At 45.2% G+C, this 17,087-nt stretch overlaps 2 protein-coding genes across 2 annotated transcripts in view; one reads left to right on the top strand and one right to left on the bottom strand.

Annotated features, from left to right (window-relative positions):
• Positions 1 to 8: 8 nt before the first annotated feature.
• On the top strand, positions 9 to 2,298 carry MARVELD3 (MARVEL domain containing 3; the record flags this gene model as incomplete). Its single annotated transcript, XM_017741366.1, has 1 exon — positions 9 to 2,298. A coding segment is annotated over one exon (714 nt), but the record flags the coding sequence as incomplete, so codon positions are not given.
• Positions 2,299 to 6,532: 4,234 nt separating this feature from the next.
• Positions 6,533 to 17,087, bottom strand: part of PHLPP2 (PH domain and leucine rich repeat protein phosphatase 2) — a 30,428-nt gene continuing 19,873 nt past the window's right edge. The window contains 13 exon segments of the mRNA XM_017741364.1: positions 6,533 to 7,484; positions 7,486 to 7,658; positions 9,005 to 9,236; positions 9,366 to 9,554; positions 10,017 to 10,127; positions 10,513 to 10,643; positions 11,903 to 12,065; positions 12,576 to 12,776; positions 13,438 to 13,593; positions 14,868 to 14,963; positions 15,559 to 15,619; positions 16,122 to 16,324; positions 17,054 to 17,087. Coding sequence (XP_017596853.1) covers positions 6,533 to 7,484; positions 7,486 to 7,658; positions 9,005 to 9,236; positions 9,366 to 9,554; positions 10,017 to 10,127; positions 10,513 to 10,643; positions 11,903 to 12,065; positions 12,576 to 12,776; positions 13,438 to 13,593; positions 14,868 to 14,963; positions 15,559 to 15,619; positions 16,122 to 16,324; positions 17,054 to 17,087 — 2,702 coding nt within the window.

Below are 17,087 nucleotides of genomic sequence, written 5' to 3'. Positions count from 1 at the left end.
GTGGGGTGTGGGGGGGCGCGGGGGGAGCCGCTCCCTCCGTCCTGCGGAGCGCAGTGCCTGGCCCGGCTTCCTCCCGGGCGCTGCTCTGCGGTCGCGGACTCACCTCGGCCTCCCCTCCAGCCTGCTGCCAGATGATGGAGGTCCTGCTCGCCGCCCTGATCCTGGTCTGCAGCTCCGTGTCCGGTGGCTCGACGGGAGGATATACCGGCCTCCCCGCCATGGGGGGCATCTACTACTACCAATACGGCGGGGCCTACAGCGGCTTCAGCGGAGCGGAAGGGGAGCGAGCCCAGCAGCTTGACCAACGTTTCTACTTACTGAAGCTGCCCATTGCAAGGGCAGCAATGGCCGTGGGAGGGTGTCTCCTGGTCTTCCCTTGTGTTCTTATTTTGGTTGGTGTTCTACGCCTACCGTGGCATTTCCCAGCATGGCTGCTAATTGAATGCAGCCTGTACATAGTGATTGCAGTTGGCACAGGGCCTGCTCTGTACTATTTCTTCCATTCTCTGCTGAGTGTTTATAATTCATCAGTGTGCAAAGAGAGAGAGCAGCTTTATCAAAGCAAAGGCTATCAGGGCTTCTGGTGCAGCCTGCATGGGGCAGAGATTGCTGCTGGTCTCTTGGGCTGCATGGCTGCCATGGCATACCTGCTCAGTGCAGGCCTAGCTGTCAGAGATTACAGGACAGTTCATGAACAGAAACAGAAGCCACTGCAATTATAAGAGCTTTCAAATGATTCCTCCACTCCAGTAATGGGCTGGATTTTTGCCAGTCTCCTTACTGAGATGAAGCAGTATGGTGTCCTTCCTTCTGGACAGTGCAGCCTTAATGCTAGAGAACATTCATCAAACTGGCATAGCTTTAAATAGGGTAGAGTTAGGCTATTCCTAACTTGAATTTGCATTATTGAATTATTGGTGACTGAAAGCTGATCCAGTGGGTTGTCTCCTGCTTCACAAGGCAGCCCTTCCATCCCACTATTAGATGTCCCGTTCTCCAGTGAGGGCTTCCTACAAGTACTGCCACTACATGCTTCTGCCAATGAACAGCTTTTTGTAGCTTAAACTGTCTTTACAAAAGACATGTGACTTGACTGAGAAAAAAACTCTTATAAACAAGTGATCAAAGCCCCTGGTTGTGGCAGCTAAATACTGCTTCCTTGTAGGTCTCTTGGAATTAACAGACTGGTGTGAACATGACGTTTATAAGGCCATGAAAAAAACCCCACAAACTCAGTCTACCTTGTGACACAATGCCTTTTCAAACTCCTGGAGAGGGCCCATTTTTGTATGAAATGGTCTTTTTATATAACTTGTATACAAGAGTTTTGCTTAAAAAGATACCCTGAATTGGGATAATCAGACAAAAGCTTTATGAGATCAAATGGGTGGTTGAATATAGAAGTATACTGTTTTCAAAATACATTTTTAATGTACAAGTTGGAGAAATTAGATGCTGCTCTTATTATTTCTTTTTTTTAGAAAAACTTCTTATAGGAATTTTACTGGGAAAAATAGCACTAGAATCACCAACTCGTGCCTCAAAATGAAATGCCACTTCAGAGCAGCGTCCACTATGTGCATTGTTCATATGAGGATGGAACCACCCCAGTCTCACAGATAAGTTCTGCCCATATTAAAAAAACTAAACACACTAGAAACATGCTTTGCCTTGGACACAGCTCTTTCACTGGCACCATTACTAAATCCTCACAATTACCAAAACCATGGAACGTTATTAGAACTAGAGACACAAAAGTAAAACAGATGCCAAATAGGAACACACTAGGTGCTTTGGGGTTTGTTTGATTTCTTCCGCCTTTTAGTAGTTAAATGCACTGAGTGTCTCAGCACAGGGATTTATGTGGACAATCCATCGTGGTCCTATTTCTGTTAACATTTCTGTACTTCCTCTTGCTGCAGCTACTTCTAGAGCTGTACAGTGCTATTGAGAGCAAGTTCACAGGGCAGATTCCTCTAGCAGGAAACAGAAAGCTGCCTTAATAATTGGTAAGTCTAATTCTACCCTCACAGTGCTCTACAAGAAGTTTTTGTATGGAAGGCTGATGAGTGAAGTAGCACATAGAGCTCAGTGAACCTGCAGCACAGCTGCTGCTAGACACAGCTACCTTTGACTGGGATATTGCAGAGATTTCTTCCAGCACAGTAACAGAATCAGAGTAAGCTGTTAGATGAAAGTAAAAATCTTTATTGCTAAGTCAGCTGAAAATTCAATGCAAAAATACTCTTCCTTCCTGAACTGCTCTGTACATCTGAATAAAGAATCAATGTCAATGGACCAGTGTTTTCCAACAATCTTACGTTATTTGCCTTTCCAAAGCAATACATAGGTCACGGTGCTGAGGGTGCATTCACTGGACAACCTACTCCCATACACAATAAAAACAGGGATTGTTAAAGGTGCATGCTAGAGTGGGATACAGAAAATACTCTCCTTTTTAAAAACAAAAAAAAAAATGAAAAAAGATTACTTAGTAAACAGTTGGTACACTGCAATATTTAACATGCGCCAGGTCATATGAGTCAAGTTTAAAAAAGTAACATTTTAAAATGTGAAAAAAGAGGAAAAATACAGTTGAGTCTTCAGAGAGCAATAGAACAGCAGACAACAATTGCACAAGACCAAAGAGGTGATCTACTGCCGGAAGAAAGGCCTTTGCAAGTGACCCAAAAGCCACCAGCATCTATCTGGAAGGAGTGCAGAAACCCCACAGGTCCAAAGCCTTAGGTGTGACCAAAGATCCTGTGTACCACGGGAAAGATTTCAGACTTCACAGCAGCTCGTCCCCGAGAGAGGGAAATACTTGCTCCTTCTTGGAACAGGATGTTATCCTCCCATCTAACTGAAGATTCTGGTATGAACAGTCTGTGATGCTGCCTCCATGTGCCTGTTCCTTGTTCTGGGGGCAATGTGGAGGGTCTCTCTTACCTTTATCACCTGGGCCCCAACTACCCCCCGTTCAATATAAGTTTTATGGGTTCCTTTTGCAGAAGCCTTTCCGGACAGGACAGGACAGAGCATAGTACCCTTCTCAGCAAGTATGCTTATCAGCAGAGCCAGAATTACTGGAGAGATGGACCAACAAACTCCTCAGCCTCACTGTGGCTGCATGCAGTGTGGCAGGGCGTGCATTGCTCAGCAGGGACAAAACAGCCTGAGGACCTCAAGCTGAGAGCCTCTCTCTAACAGCAAGTCTGTGAATGAGTGGGATGTTCTCAGTGATGTGGTTATGTGAAGAAGATCACAGAGTATCTCTGCAAACTCCAAAAACAAAAACCAGGGAAGGGACTGGAGATCAGGAAGAGAACTGGGAAGACACTTTCTGTACCCTGCTATGAGTCCTTCAGTAGACTCGCCCTTTCATACCTGTTCCACCTACAGCAGTGCTCCTTGGGAGCTTGAAATCTAAGGTGGTGTTAATAAATAAGGTAGGGAAGACATAGAAGGAGGTAGGAAAACTAAAGGTAGTGGAGGGAAGCACTCTGTCCTATGAGCTGTCCTCACCAGATAGATGAAGATAACCCAGCCACACCACTATCTGACCAATGTCAGAAAAAACCCATTTCTTTGGATGACAGTGACCTTGAAGCATGTCTCAGCAGTTGGAATCTTGTGTTAGAAAATGCAAGACATTTGCATGAAAACATGATGCCAGTGTCTTTGCTGACACCCAAAACTGGCCTAGGAAAAAGCAGCACTTTTTGTGATGAACAGGCACTATTTTTAATGCATGAAAAAGATTTTGGATGACTGGAGAAAAAGCATCACAATGCCATAGCTGAAATGGAAAAGCTTAATCCTCTGAAGAAGCACATGGAAGACATGCAGAAGCTGCTTGAGGACACCAGTGCTCGTGTTAGTCAAACAGAGGAAGACTATTTGGAACAGGTTAAGTCAACTCAGCCTGTGCTGCCCAGAGTTCATAATGCCAGCTTCAGAGAAATCTGTGCATTCTACCTGGAGTGTAAGAAAGATAACAAGCTATGTCTTCCATGACAGTTCACACTCATAGAAAATAGGAGCTGGCTGTATTTAAACTTCCTTTCTGCTTCGAAACCAGAAACAGCACTGGAGAAAAAGTCTAGAGTAGGAATTCCTTCTGTTCCATCCTGCCACTACCTTTAAGAGGTGCAGTTCAGAAATCTGTATGCTCCATCGCAGAGCTGTGTTTTCCTTAGTCCTTCAACACACCTGACAAACCCTGCACTCCTTGTGGCAACTCTGCACACAATACTACTGGTTCAGACTGGCAAGGACACACGGGACTTTCCATATCAGTGCAAGAAATAGAGACCTGATTTGCATTAATATGTGCCACTCGGAGTGCAGGGTTTGTCAGATTCTTACTCAGAAAGAAGGGTTTCTGCATCAGTCCCATAGTGAATGGAGGCTGTTCTACAGCCCTTTCAGATACCAGAAAGTGTGAGGCTGTTGGAGCCCTGGGTTCTGAGAATTTCAACCTTTCATGAGGCTAGTAGGCACAGATATTTGGTAAAATTATCACCAGTGACAGAATCAAAAGCTGCAGTCAAATACATTGGGATGAACCCTTCCTGCATACTTATATGATGATAATATGAAAGAGTTTTGGGGTTTAGCATTTGAATCTTTTCTGCTGTTGTTTCTCTGCCTAAGGGATTCAAATGCTGTTGTTTCTGTTATTTTAAGAATTAGCTTCAATCTCCAGTTCCAAATGAAATAGGCGTTTAAACAACCAAAATTTTTGAGAGTTTAAACTTTGGAAAAAGTTGGGTTGTTTCATGATTACACTGCAACTAGCACAAAGTATATCCTAAAATGTTGCTCCTCATGCATGATAAAAATACATTTTTTTCCTAGTGAGAAGAAATTCAAGGTGCTCTGAAATCTCAGTAAAACTCCATTAGATTTTGTCAGAAGATCTATATTGACAGAATCCCACAAATAGTCTGCACAATATTTCCTTCTGAACAAGGCCCAAATTTGATCCAAAAATAGACAACTCAAGCTCCTCAGATCTCTTCAGAAGAAACTTTTAAGTTTTCTTCATAAATATAATTACTGAAGAAGAAAAGGCACTAGCCCACATTACAGTCAGGATTATTGCACCACTGACATGATGGGGACAGCTGCTATCCAGCTCTGTCAGAAAGGAAGAGATCTGCATGCTACAGAGGCACTGGTCTCCACAACCCTCACACAAAATGACGACATAGGCAGCCAACTTACACCCTGCTCCAAAAATCCTAATGGAAACACAAGGCATCTGAGTGCAGACTGGCCAGTTCATCATTCATGGGACTGTTTTAAACATCTTTTTCGGTGCTGATAAAAATGGTAATAAGATGAAAAGTTTCATTTTTGCTTTTGTGCTGAAAGCTAAGCAGGAACAAGTATACTTTCAGCTTGTTTGTGGCCAGACTGGGCACATACCATGAAATGCTGGTTTCTGTGGATTTGGAATATGTCTCCTGTTTCCAGGGAAAACAAAGACGCTGTAGCTGACAATGCAGAGGTTTATGTTGATGGAACAGAGCACTGGATGCTTCTCCCAGCCTTAGTGCGGCACACCACTGTATACAGCTTGGCTCCTCTGACTGAGCACTGAGACAAGCACAAGCTCCTGGTTTTATCCCATGTCTTCTGGATACAGGAAGCCTCTGCTGTGAAGCACCCATGATGAAGGTGGCCAGGTTGCTGCTGAGGTGTTGTTGAGGTGGGTCTGTGCTCTGCAGCTAGAAGCACTAGCTCCATACATTACCTTAATAAACCAGTCCTGAGCTGATCTTTCCTATGCTCCATATAAAATGCATTGGTTGGCACCTGCTTATCACTCAGCTACGTATTTTCTCATCCTGCACAGAATGATCCCACCATAACCCTCGATCTCCCCTACACCAGTGCTCCTCAGAATACTGGTACCCTGAGTCCTCCACTGCCCTAAGAACATCCACTGCAAATAGTCCACAGCATACCTGCTGTGGAGTGCTTTCTCCCCTAACCCTAAATAATAAAGTGCTGGGCTGAAGGGGAAAAGAACAGCTTAAGTGCAATAAATAAAAGTGAGTGCAATTAATGTAGGAAACCATTCTTAGGTCAGCTCCATTGCAACTGGCTGTATTCTTTCAAGGAATAACGAAGTCAGGTGCTGGGGGGTAGGGTGGGACACTGCATCAGAAATATTCACAGGACTCTAAACACTGAGCATTTCTCCCTCAGCAGCATCCTCACCCCCCACACACATACACCAGCCCCTTTCCTGCAGAGCTGGCAGAACCTCGGGGTTCAAGGACTTATCAGACAGTCCCTAACACAGAGCTCAGCTCCGGATCTGAGTGCTCATAGAACAACTGAGACCCTACAGTCATAAGTGGACAGCCCAGACGTCGGCCCTCCTGATTCTTCCTCAACTCCATTAAGGAAGCAGCAGGTGCCTGTACTCCTTGCAGATCCCAGCTCCCTCAAAGGGCAAGACAGCCCTTATGAAACAGAGCTCCCTGGGACAGATAATGTGGGAGTGGTACTCGTAGGGTTACAGAGCTGTGTCAAACTCCTCTGGCAGGGGTGCTGCATGTTCTTTCAGCTCCTGATCTGCTCCATCCTCCTGGTGCTGCTTCATCTGTTCCTTCACTTCCTCTTCCAGATCAGGTGGCACCACAAATTGATCTTCTGGCTCCACCTGGGATGGAGCAGCAAAATAGCCTGTCTTCTTTTTGGGTGCCTCTGTTGCTACTTCGATGAGGTTGAGGCTCTCCTCCAAGGGCACTATGGAGCCATTGGAAAGCTTCTTTCCATAAAGACAACATGTGGAAAGAGATTTTTGCAGTTCACACTTCTCCTTGACCCCTCTCTGCACAGTGTTGCTGTTTACGCTGTTCTGCCTCCGAATGATGAGTACAAGCCCAGAGTCATTCTCTGGCCCTGGAGCAGAGGAGCTGTACTCTGCAGCAGGACGTTCTAACTCCAGACCCTTTCCTTTACAGCAGTGGATGTCCACCTCTACCTCCACTTTACTGCCGTTTGTCATCACACCTTCCACAGGCTGCTCATCATCACTATCTAGACCATTGTCAGACTGGTTGCTAGAGAAGGTGGCACTGGAAGGTTGGCGCTGAAAGATGCTTGAGGGGGGCACAGGATGTAGGCTGCAACGTCGTTCTTGTCGTGGTAGCAAACTGCCATCTAAACCAACAGCACCGTGTTCATCTGATGCAGTAGAGCCCACTTCACTGCTAACCTCAGAAGCAGACAGTTCACTGCTGAACTCTGAAGCAATTCCACTGCTACATGAAGGTGTTGCTGGCTTGGTGGTGGTAGAACTAAATCCCCCAGGGCCTGGCAGAGTGAGGCCATGCATCTCACAAGTGCAGTTGTCCTCACTGATGTTCAGACATACTACCATTGCACCAACATTGTCTTGGCAACCATAGCTTTGGGCTAAAGTGCAGAGTTTCTTTGCAGAAGCCCGTGGGTCGTTTAGGTGAGACAGCCTCTGCATGAGAAAGGTGTTCCCAGAGAGCTTTGTTCCCTAGAAGTAGCAGCTCATCTTGTACCGTCAGTGGAATGGAACTGACATGTGGTTTGGGCAGGATCCAAGGATGCAGGTATGTACAGCCCAGCATCCGAGTACAGCAAGTCACACCGTTCACTTTATTGTCCTGCAGACAAGAGAAACAAGGCAGTAGCATTGGATGTGCTATTAGATCATTTACAAAGCAACCTTTCCCCTGCCCATATGCTGGTTTGGAGCCTCAAGAAATGCCAGTTACACATCTGCAGTATTGGAGAAAGGGATCTAGGTGCACGTACTACAGTGCAGACATTCACTATACCCGATGACCAGGTACAGTAACCACCATCACCCATGATGGCAATAACACACTTTTATCCCACAAGACTTTTTGTTGGGCTCTGAAGAATTGTAGCAGACTATTCTGAAATGTGCAGCTAGACTACCTGCAGTACACTGACCAGAGAGTCTCACTGATGAGTCTTATGTGAAACTTATTTTTTTAGTACAAGTTGGATAGTGACTTTGGACTTTCTCAGTGCAAGACAGGTTACCCAGACATTAAACTATTTCTGTGTATTGTCTGAACTATTTCCCTCTTTATTAACACATAACAGCATTCTGAAGTGGGGACACTACATCCTGAGGAAAAAAAAGAACAAGTAGGTATCTCAAACTGTTTCTGTAACCCGGATCTATTACCCCCTTCTGCTAGATGGTCCCCTGGCCAGCCTGGCAGTGGTCTCCCATAAAGAGACGTGCCCACAACCCTCAGTCTCTTTTCCAAGTCAGTGTTTTGAATTTAGTTTTGGTGTTCTTAATTTCTGTATCCTCTGGGTGTTAATACTGCTGCTGCTGCCACCAAGTATTAAAACCCAGCAGATGAGACACACAGGGAAGTCTCTTAGACAATAATTTCAATTTTCTTTTTCAGAATCCATTAATGAGCCGGTTTTTAAACTATTTAACATGCTACATTAATCCCATAGTTATTTTCAGTCAGAGTGCTATGCCGCAGCGTTACAGCACCTAGAGGAGCTGTAACACAGTGACCACATTATGCTTGTGAGAAATACTTCTATCTAGCAACTTAATACTTTTTAAAAGACCCATAAACTAAAGCATAAAACTAAAGTGATTGGCACTGATTTCTCAAGATCTTTACAGATGTATTTCTCCCACTCTTTGGAACTTCCCTATTATTTCCAAGTGTTTAGAAAGTTAACCTTTAGAGAGTTCTCTAGAAATCATTTTAATACTTTTGCATACAACATGTCATCCTGTACCCATAGTTCTTAGGCCACAGTGTTTTAGGAACATGCAATTTTGAACAGCTAATCAGCAAAAGAGGCAGAGCAGAAAGCACTAGACAAGTCATTCAGAACCTTCATGTCACCCTCTCCCCTGTAATGTTATGCAGACAGCTGAGCTCATGTACTTGTACCAAGCTTTTACGTGAGGGTGGAAGCTGAAGTGAAAAGGGTCCAAACCTACCTCTGTTATAATGGCTTTTTGCTCCTTGACTCTCCTGGCTTCTTCTGAACATTGTTCAAGGCTGAAGACTTTGGAGAGAGGCAGTGCTTTTCCACTTCGGCACAGAACGGCTTGGCACGTCCCCACATTGGCCACCGTCAGAGAAAAGTTGCTGGCTGGATCAGCCACCTCATTACGAATGTAGCAAAGGACAGCAGAGGAACCCAGCTTCTGCCCAGCCATGCCCAGCTTCCTGTTGGAGGAAAAGGTGTAGGAGGCTCCAGACTCTACTGACAGGCATTCTGGAGGGCTGCCTCACCCCACCTAACACATTGATATTCCTATGCAATTCCCACCAGAACCAGCTTGCTCACTGTCCTACCTGTGGGAGACCAAGAAGGTGTTGGACATGAACATGGTGTCAGACTGCTGTACCTCCTCCAGCAGCACATCAGCCATGGTACACTGCAGCAAGCGTGGCAGTTCTTCGTTCTTGTCACCATCAAACATGCCATACACAGCCTCCACGCCCTCTGCAAAGCTCCCCAGTGCCAGGGATGACACACACAGCCTGTCAGAAAAGCATACAAGCAAAGTTAATAGATCTCAAAATATTGTCTTGTTCTCAAAACCACAGCCATCAGGCAACCTTGCTGTGAGTGCCATTCTCACAGGGCAGCAAAGCCACTGCTCCTACATTCACTAGCCTGGGAGATGTACAGCTGCATTTTATTGTTGGAACTCCCAAAATCCTCTTTGACGCCATGCAGGAGAAGGCAACAGGCACAGCTGGCAAGAGAAAAAGCATCTTTGCTGGAGAGGGAAGAAGAGTCCAAGTATACTGGGAAAAGTGTGAAAATTGAGGCAAAAGGTAATGTGGAGACTTGAGTTACCAAGACTTAGTAAGAGACCTGGAGAGACAAAGGGATGGATGAGCTCTTGGGCAAAATAGGTCTCCTTGGGTGCTCAGCAGCACACTCTGCCCAACATCCTGAGAAGACAATGTCAGTGTTTAGCAGACCACAATACTCACTTATTTCTTTGGCCTGCCATCTCAGCTACTCCATGATTCCAGAAGGTAGAAGTGAGTGCGGAGTCTGCCGTGAGGGAGGGCTTAGCATCAATCTTCAGTGTGGTAATGTGACTACAGAGAGAACAGAAGTTATGCTTTTCTAGAACCTGCTAAACAGGCCATACGATCTAGACTGGCTTGAGTTTTAGACAGCAGTCTGTAGAAAGAACTGCATCAAGGAGAGGGGTTTAAGGGCTAGGTCTTCTGGAGATGTCTGGCTGCTCATGCCAAAGACACCTGGGAAAACCTCATACCACCTGAAAAATTACCTGCTTTGATGTTTTGGACCCCGACTTTTCCCTTCCCAAAGACAGGAAGTCTCAGCTGCCTCAGGCAGGGAACATTATACCACTATGCAGTGATAAAGTGCTTTTACTTTCTTATGCCATTTCCTCTCCTGGCAAGGGTTACCCTTCCCTGTGCAGGTCACTACTGGGTTGACATGTCAATGGCTCACCTGAAGATATCCAGTGTCTTGTGTTCTAGCACCAAGTTTGTGTTTCCACTCAGATCCAGCTCTTGCAAGGAACCTGGCAGTGCCTCAGGGATCAGGATTTCAGTTAACTCATTGCAGCTCAAATCCACAAACTGCAGTAGCAACAAACAGCACGACAAAGAAAATACTCTTTTGTTGTGTCAAGTCATCAGTTACTCCAGTGCTCCTTACAAACATCATACAACCCTGCTACTTATTGTATCTCACACACACGTCATGAAAATGGATCTGACTGGTCAGAAGAAGAATGATTTGTAAGCAACCTGCAATAGCCAGGACTCCAATACTGAAAGACTAGGTCACACCAAAGATAAAAGAAGGCCTCTATATGCAAAACTGCCTAGCAATATAACACTGCCCACTGTCTCAAATGCAAGAAACCAGAAATGTCAGAGGCAGGGGGTAAAGGTGAATGAGAGATGATCTTTGATCAACTCAGACAGGTGAGAGATCTAGAATGCATATTCTGTGGCTTCTTCTGGGGTTAATCAAGCAAGGTCATAGAACCACAGAATGGCCTGTGCTGGAAGGGACCTTAGAGCTAATTTTGTTCAACACCTCTGCCATGGGCAGGGACACCTTCCACTACAAGAGGCTGCTCCAAGACCTGTCACACCTGGCCTTGAAACTTCCAGGGATGGGGCAGCCACAGCTTCTCTGGGCAACTTGTACCAGTGCCTCACCATACTCACAGGGAAGAGTTTCTTCCTAATATCCAACCTACACCTACTCTCTTTCACTTTAAAGCCATTCTCCCTTGTGCTGTCACTCCACACCTTTGTCCAAAGTCCCTCTCATGTTCTCTTTTAGCCAGTTTAGATACTGGAAGGCTGCAATAAGGTCACTCCAGACCCTTTTCTTCTCCAAGCTGAACAACCCCAAACCACTCAGTCCATCGCCACAGCAGAGGTGCTCCAGCCCTCTGATCATCTTCATGAACTCCTCTGGATCCACTCCAACAGGTCTAAGTCCTTCTTGTGCTAGGACCCAAGCTGGATGCAGCCCTGCAGGTGGGATCTCACCTGAGCAGGGCAGGGAGCCGGAATCCCCTCCTTACCTGCTGTCCATGCTGTTGGGGATGAGCCCAGGATGTGGGGGGCTTCTGGATGCCAGAGCACATAGCCAGAGCATGTCCACCCTCTCATCCAGCAGCATCCCCAAGTCCTTCTCAGCAGGGCTGCTCTCAACCATTCATCCCCCAACCTGGATTGACACCAGGTGTGTAGCCCTGACCCAGGTACAGCACCCTGCACTTGGCCTTGCTGGGACCTCCAGTTCTCTCCTAGCAGTTACTCCTCATTCTATAACCCAAACTTCCCCAAATATCTCTTTATCTTCTCCATGCAAATACCTGAATACGGGGCAAATGCAGGATCTCTGGAAAAATGCTGATTTCATTAGAGTGTGCAATAAGTGTATGAAGTAGCTTGCAGTTTGCAACCGTTGTAGGAATTGTTTTCAGTTTGTTGCCACTCAGATTCAGCTCTTCCAAGTGCTCCAGCTTACTAAGTTTGCTGAAAGGGAAACAAAAAAATACTGTATCTTACAGACATGAACTTGTCACTTTCTGAAGCTGCAGATGAGGTATCCATAGACACTGCCCTTTATGAGCTATTTTTCTGATTTACTGCTAGGAGACCAAAAGTCCTAAGAGATGCTCTAGTAAGAGGCAGGGTCCCCAGGCCTGGCCTGGATTTGTACAACAGACACACCCTTCACCATCAGTGCTAAAGTTGCAAAGAAATACCACCCCATCCCCACACACAAGCAACACAACTAATTACATCCCTTAGCCCCTCTGGATGGCACCACAACTAGGAGGACAGGAAAACCTACAGCCAACAGTACCCTGTGCCAATCCCCCTCAACAGGCTTCTCCTTGCTTTGTGTGTGGAAATGTCAGGCTTTTGTCATCAAGCCACAGGGAGAGCATCTCGCTCTGACTTTGACTCATGTACAATCATGGGAAGGTGGCAGCTTCCTCCTAGGGGGCATTGTCTTGCCCAACAGCCTTACTGACTTACCTTGCAGGGAAAGTCTGCAGGTTGTTGCTTGCCAGATGCAGGATCCGTAGGTTTGGGTGCCCCACCAAGACAGGGATGCATTGATCTGTGAGGTTGTTATTGGTCAAGTATAGCAGCTGCAGCATGCTCAAACTCTCCTCCCCCGTACATGCAGAGGGCAGGGACTCCAGGCTGTTTGCAGATGCATTCAGGTACCTGAGGCTAACCACAGCAAGTGCAAAAATCAGACTTCACATCATCCAAACCATTCCATTAACACGAGGAAAAGGAGCTATACAAATGCCAGTGTGGACAGCAGCACTAGACAGGAGGCCAGACAATACTGTAACATCCCTACTCACATTAAGATTTGTGAGTCTACTAATGACTTATTAGCTATATGCACTGTGGATGCACACAGCATTTTACAGTAAACGGTGAGTACCGAAAAGCCCGTGGGTAATACTGGTGTAAGCAGACAACATAAAACTTTACTTAGACTCTTTTAATGAAGGGCTAACTCCTGTCTGAATAGACAGTTATGAAGGACTGTTCATTTGTAAAGGGTCTCTCTTGTTGTTCTGCAACGACCTGAACCTGACTGGCTTCTTTTCTTTGCACCTGAACTTATTATGACTGCTTTTAAAGACAATGCTCTTCAGGCAGCCTCTGTTTTCCTGTAATTACACAGTAACATGGACCGATTCTTTCAAATCAGCTTGATGGCTTCCCTTACAGCATCTGAATTACCTCCCCATAAAGGGCACACCTCGTTATCTCTTATGCAAATGGCACCTTGCAAGGATAGTCACACAGGTGCCACTTTCAGCCCTTACACTCCAAAGGATAATGCAGACAAAAGGTGTTGGCTACTGAGACTCACTTCAGAGCTTTGACAAATAGTGTCTCTGGGAGTTTAGTCAACAGGTTGTGCTGAAGGTCCAGCACTTCCAAAGGAATGTGTTCTAGAAGAGGTGGAAGGCTCTGCAGACGATTGTGCCCCACCATCAACTTCCGAAGGCTCAAGCTTCTGAGGATCCTAGAAAGACATAGGGTTTTCTGTTTAACTTGGTTCACTCCTCTTGACATCCACAGAGGTAGTATTTAATCCACTTAATCTGACTGTACAGCAGGGAAAAATTAAAATACACTGATCCATAAAATGTAAATAATGACAAAGCAGAATAACGCACAGGGTAACATGACTCAGTCTCTCTGAATATATCTACATTTCCCTCTACGCTACTGCTGATTGGTATCTTGTCATGCAAGTTGGCGTGCATGTGCCCAGCATTCTCTCAGGCAGACTAAGAAAGAAGTCAAAAATGAGGGCTTTAAATGCCTGTTCTCACTTGCAGGTAGAAAGAAGTGCTTCCACAGTGCCAACATAAATTTAGAGCTTTAAATATCTGCTTAGCACTCCTGTGTTATTTCTGAGGCAGTAAATGATTCTTTGCATAACATACTTAAAATTTGGGCCCTTTAATCCATTGGCATGGCTAAAGTTCTCTTTTAACTTCTCATTATCACATCCTTGTTAAATCCTTTTCTTGCTTTTGACGTACATAGTTTTTCTGTGACAAGCACTGGAATGTCACTGCTGATCACTTCCTATGCCTCTTGCTTCAACTTCTCCAACCCGTGTTCTGCATTTCTTCCCCGTCAACCACTTCTCCATTCAATCTTAATACAGCTTACCCTAGACACTGTGTCATTCATCACAATCACACCCCGACCAAACACCCTTGTTAGGCTGAGAATGTGGTACTTGTGAGAAGTCATTATAAATAACTGCAAAATTGATTTCGTTCTTGGCTCTCATTTACTGCATTTCTGCAGAGACTGAAAGGGAAATGGGGAGAAAGGAGCTGGCTGATGGTGTACTGTGAAAGCTACATTTGAGATCAGCTGTATTGTCCCTTTGTGATAACGCCCTATCAAAGGTAACAGATGAAATTTCCGTGGGACGATGCAAAACGTATTAGGGTCTCACATATGACCTGTGTTCACAGACAGTATGGAAACACATATAAATCATAGCAGCATGTTCTATGCCAGGTGCAAATAGCTGCAGTAGCAGCCGAAAGCACAGGATGGAACTACCTAGCCCCTATTGTTCAAAAGGCGGACCTAGAAACGGGTTCTTTCCAACATCTGAATGCAAAGCATTTTTGATGCTGCATAGATAAAGTAAGTGGATTATAGCTCTCTCTACACAACAAGGAATTAAGCAACTGGAATAGCACTGCTTCTCTCTTCCCAGACAGCCCATTTTCGAAGAAAGCTCAGCTCTGTTTACAAAGGTTTGCTGACCTCGATGGAAGCTCCAAAAGGAGGTTGTAGCTCACATCCAAAACTTCCAGTTTCTTTGCTTCACAGGCCCAGTCTGGGACGCACTGTAGTTGATTGCTGAGAAAAGCAAGTGGGAAAAGCTAGAAGCCAGCACTCCATATGGAACAGACTCTAAATGCTGCATGATTTTAGTGACAGCCAAACCAAAAGCAACAGGCAAAAAATGAGCAGCATCCAAGTCAGTCATGTGGATTCTATCTCACGGCTAGCTGTGCAGTGCAAACTGAGCTGGTTCATGACTCGGCAGGGCATCCTATCTTACAGGTCTCATAATGCTGCTCCAAGGGCAGACGTAGGCAATGAAATCAACAGCAGAGATCACTGGCAGCTACTAAAAATATTTGCTCCACAGATCCCCCCCATTCAGTTCAGTAAGCTGCCGTAAGTTCAGTGGTCCCTGCTTGGCTTTTTTTTTTTCCTGATCACAGCCTACAGCTGAAGGATAGCAAAGTCACCTGAAGAGGTCATACTGGTTCAGAAGGGCTTCTGGTCTGGGACACTTTCATCATTGCTTAGTGCTGGGCTTTGAAGTTCTATTGTGTTTAATTGTTCTCGACTGTTTTAAACCCTTAAAACCTCTAGAAAATTTTGCAGAAAAAAAGCAAAGGTGTCCAGATACTTGCTTGAAATTCTGTTGTGTATGATCACTTACTGAGAGAGTTCTAGATATGTCAGTAGACCAGGAACCGGATAAATATTGACAGCTGTCAGACCTGATGAAGTAAAGCAAGTAAGTATGATTGCAGAGCTTCAGAGAGAAAACAGCACAGAGAAGCAGCTTAACTATCAAATGAGACTCACTGTCTTTCTTTACAGAGACTCAAGGTCCTCATTGATCCTTCCCACCACAGAGTTCACACTTCATACATCTGCCATATGGCACTACAATGTCTCACTATCCCATTTCTCCATCTGTCATGTGGAGCACCAGAACAAGAGAGAACTGTACTTTTCTTTGTGGGCTCCCAAACAGGTCTCAATGGAAGATGAATTCCTTGGACATAACACTACAACCTCCACACTGTTACACAGCCTGTGTACACAAATGCATATGTGATCCGTAGGAGCTAACCTCAGAGGACCCATCACATACAGATTCACCACAATAACATCAGCGTAAGTATTTTTTTAATGCATGAGAGAGGGCAAAAGGCTGCTTTCCTTTGCTCCCAGGGCTTAAAGGGAAAAGGCAGGTGAAGAAGACAAAGGACATACAGTTGCTGTTGGCATACAGGGCCCGAAGGGAGAAGCCACTCAGCGTCAGCTCTCTCAGCTTATTCCGCTCGCAGTGCAGCTGCTCCAGGCTGACCAAGGAGCTCAGATCCAGATCTGTCATCTGATTGTCTCGTAAATCCATGTAAGCCACAGATTTGTTCCCCTCCAGAGTGTCAGCTGCTGCTCTCTTCAGGTTGTTCAGCCTAAATACTCAGAGATGAGTTAAAAAGTCAGAAAATAGGACACCGAACACTGGACATCAATAAGAAGAGAGAAGAAAGAAGAGGAAAGGAATAATTTTGGTGAAGGCTAACACCAAAGGTGAGCACAGTGAATGAAATGTGTGATGAGCAATGGTGAATTTCAGGCAGTGAATACAAACAAAAACATTTCCTTTGTCTACACTGCTATATGTAACCATTTTAATGATTCCCAAATTCTTAAGAGATTTTGAAGAAGGATCCAGTCAAGAAAACAGAAGCCAGGCCAAGGGGCAGCTACTTTGCATGGACACAGGAAGCTAATGCAGAGAGAACAGATACTAGACTACCTTGCCACACACAAAAAGCTCTTTGTCCCTTTCTGAGAGCTCTGCAGTTGGCAGCCTGGAGAATCAGGATCACATCTCTAGGGCAGGGAGGCAAAAAAGGGAAGGAGAGATCAAACAGCTACCAAAGCTCAAGGTAACAGAAAATCACAAGAGGAAACTAGAGGGCTGGGTCACATTCAGCATCAGGCATTGCTCAGTTAAGCTTGCTTTTCCAAGTGGATTCTGCACACCCTCAGAAAAAGAACTCCATAAAAGCTAAAGAATCAGTAAGAAAAAACTGAACCTAGTTTATTGCAAAATGGACTAGAAGTTACACAGCTCCTCTTCTGTAAAGAGAAAGTAGCAATCTGTTTTATAGACACCTGCAAGTTTCATCCCTTACCTGAGGTCCACACTTTTGATGTGACTCATACGGT

This window comes from Corvus brachyrhynchos, unplaced genomic scaffold (assembly GCF_000691975.1).
Source record: "Corvus brachyrhynchos isolate BGI_N302 unplaced genomic scaffold, ASM69197v1 scaffold365, whole genome shotgun sequence".
In the NCBI taxonomy this organism is placed as follows: domain Eukaryota; kingdom Metazoa; phylum Chordata; class Aves; order Passeriformes; family Corvidae; genus Corvus; species Corvus brachyrhynchos.
The sequence above is the reverse complement of the archived record's forward strand: the minus strand, read 5'-3'. Positions and strand labels throughout refer to the sequence as shown.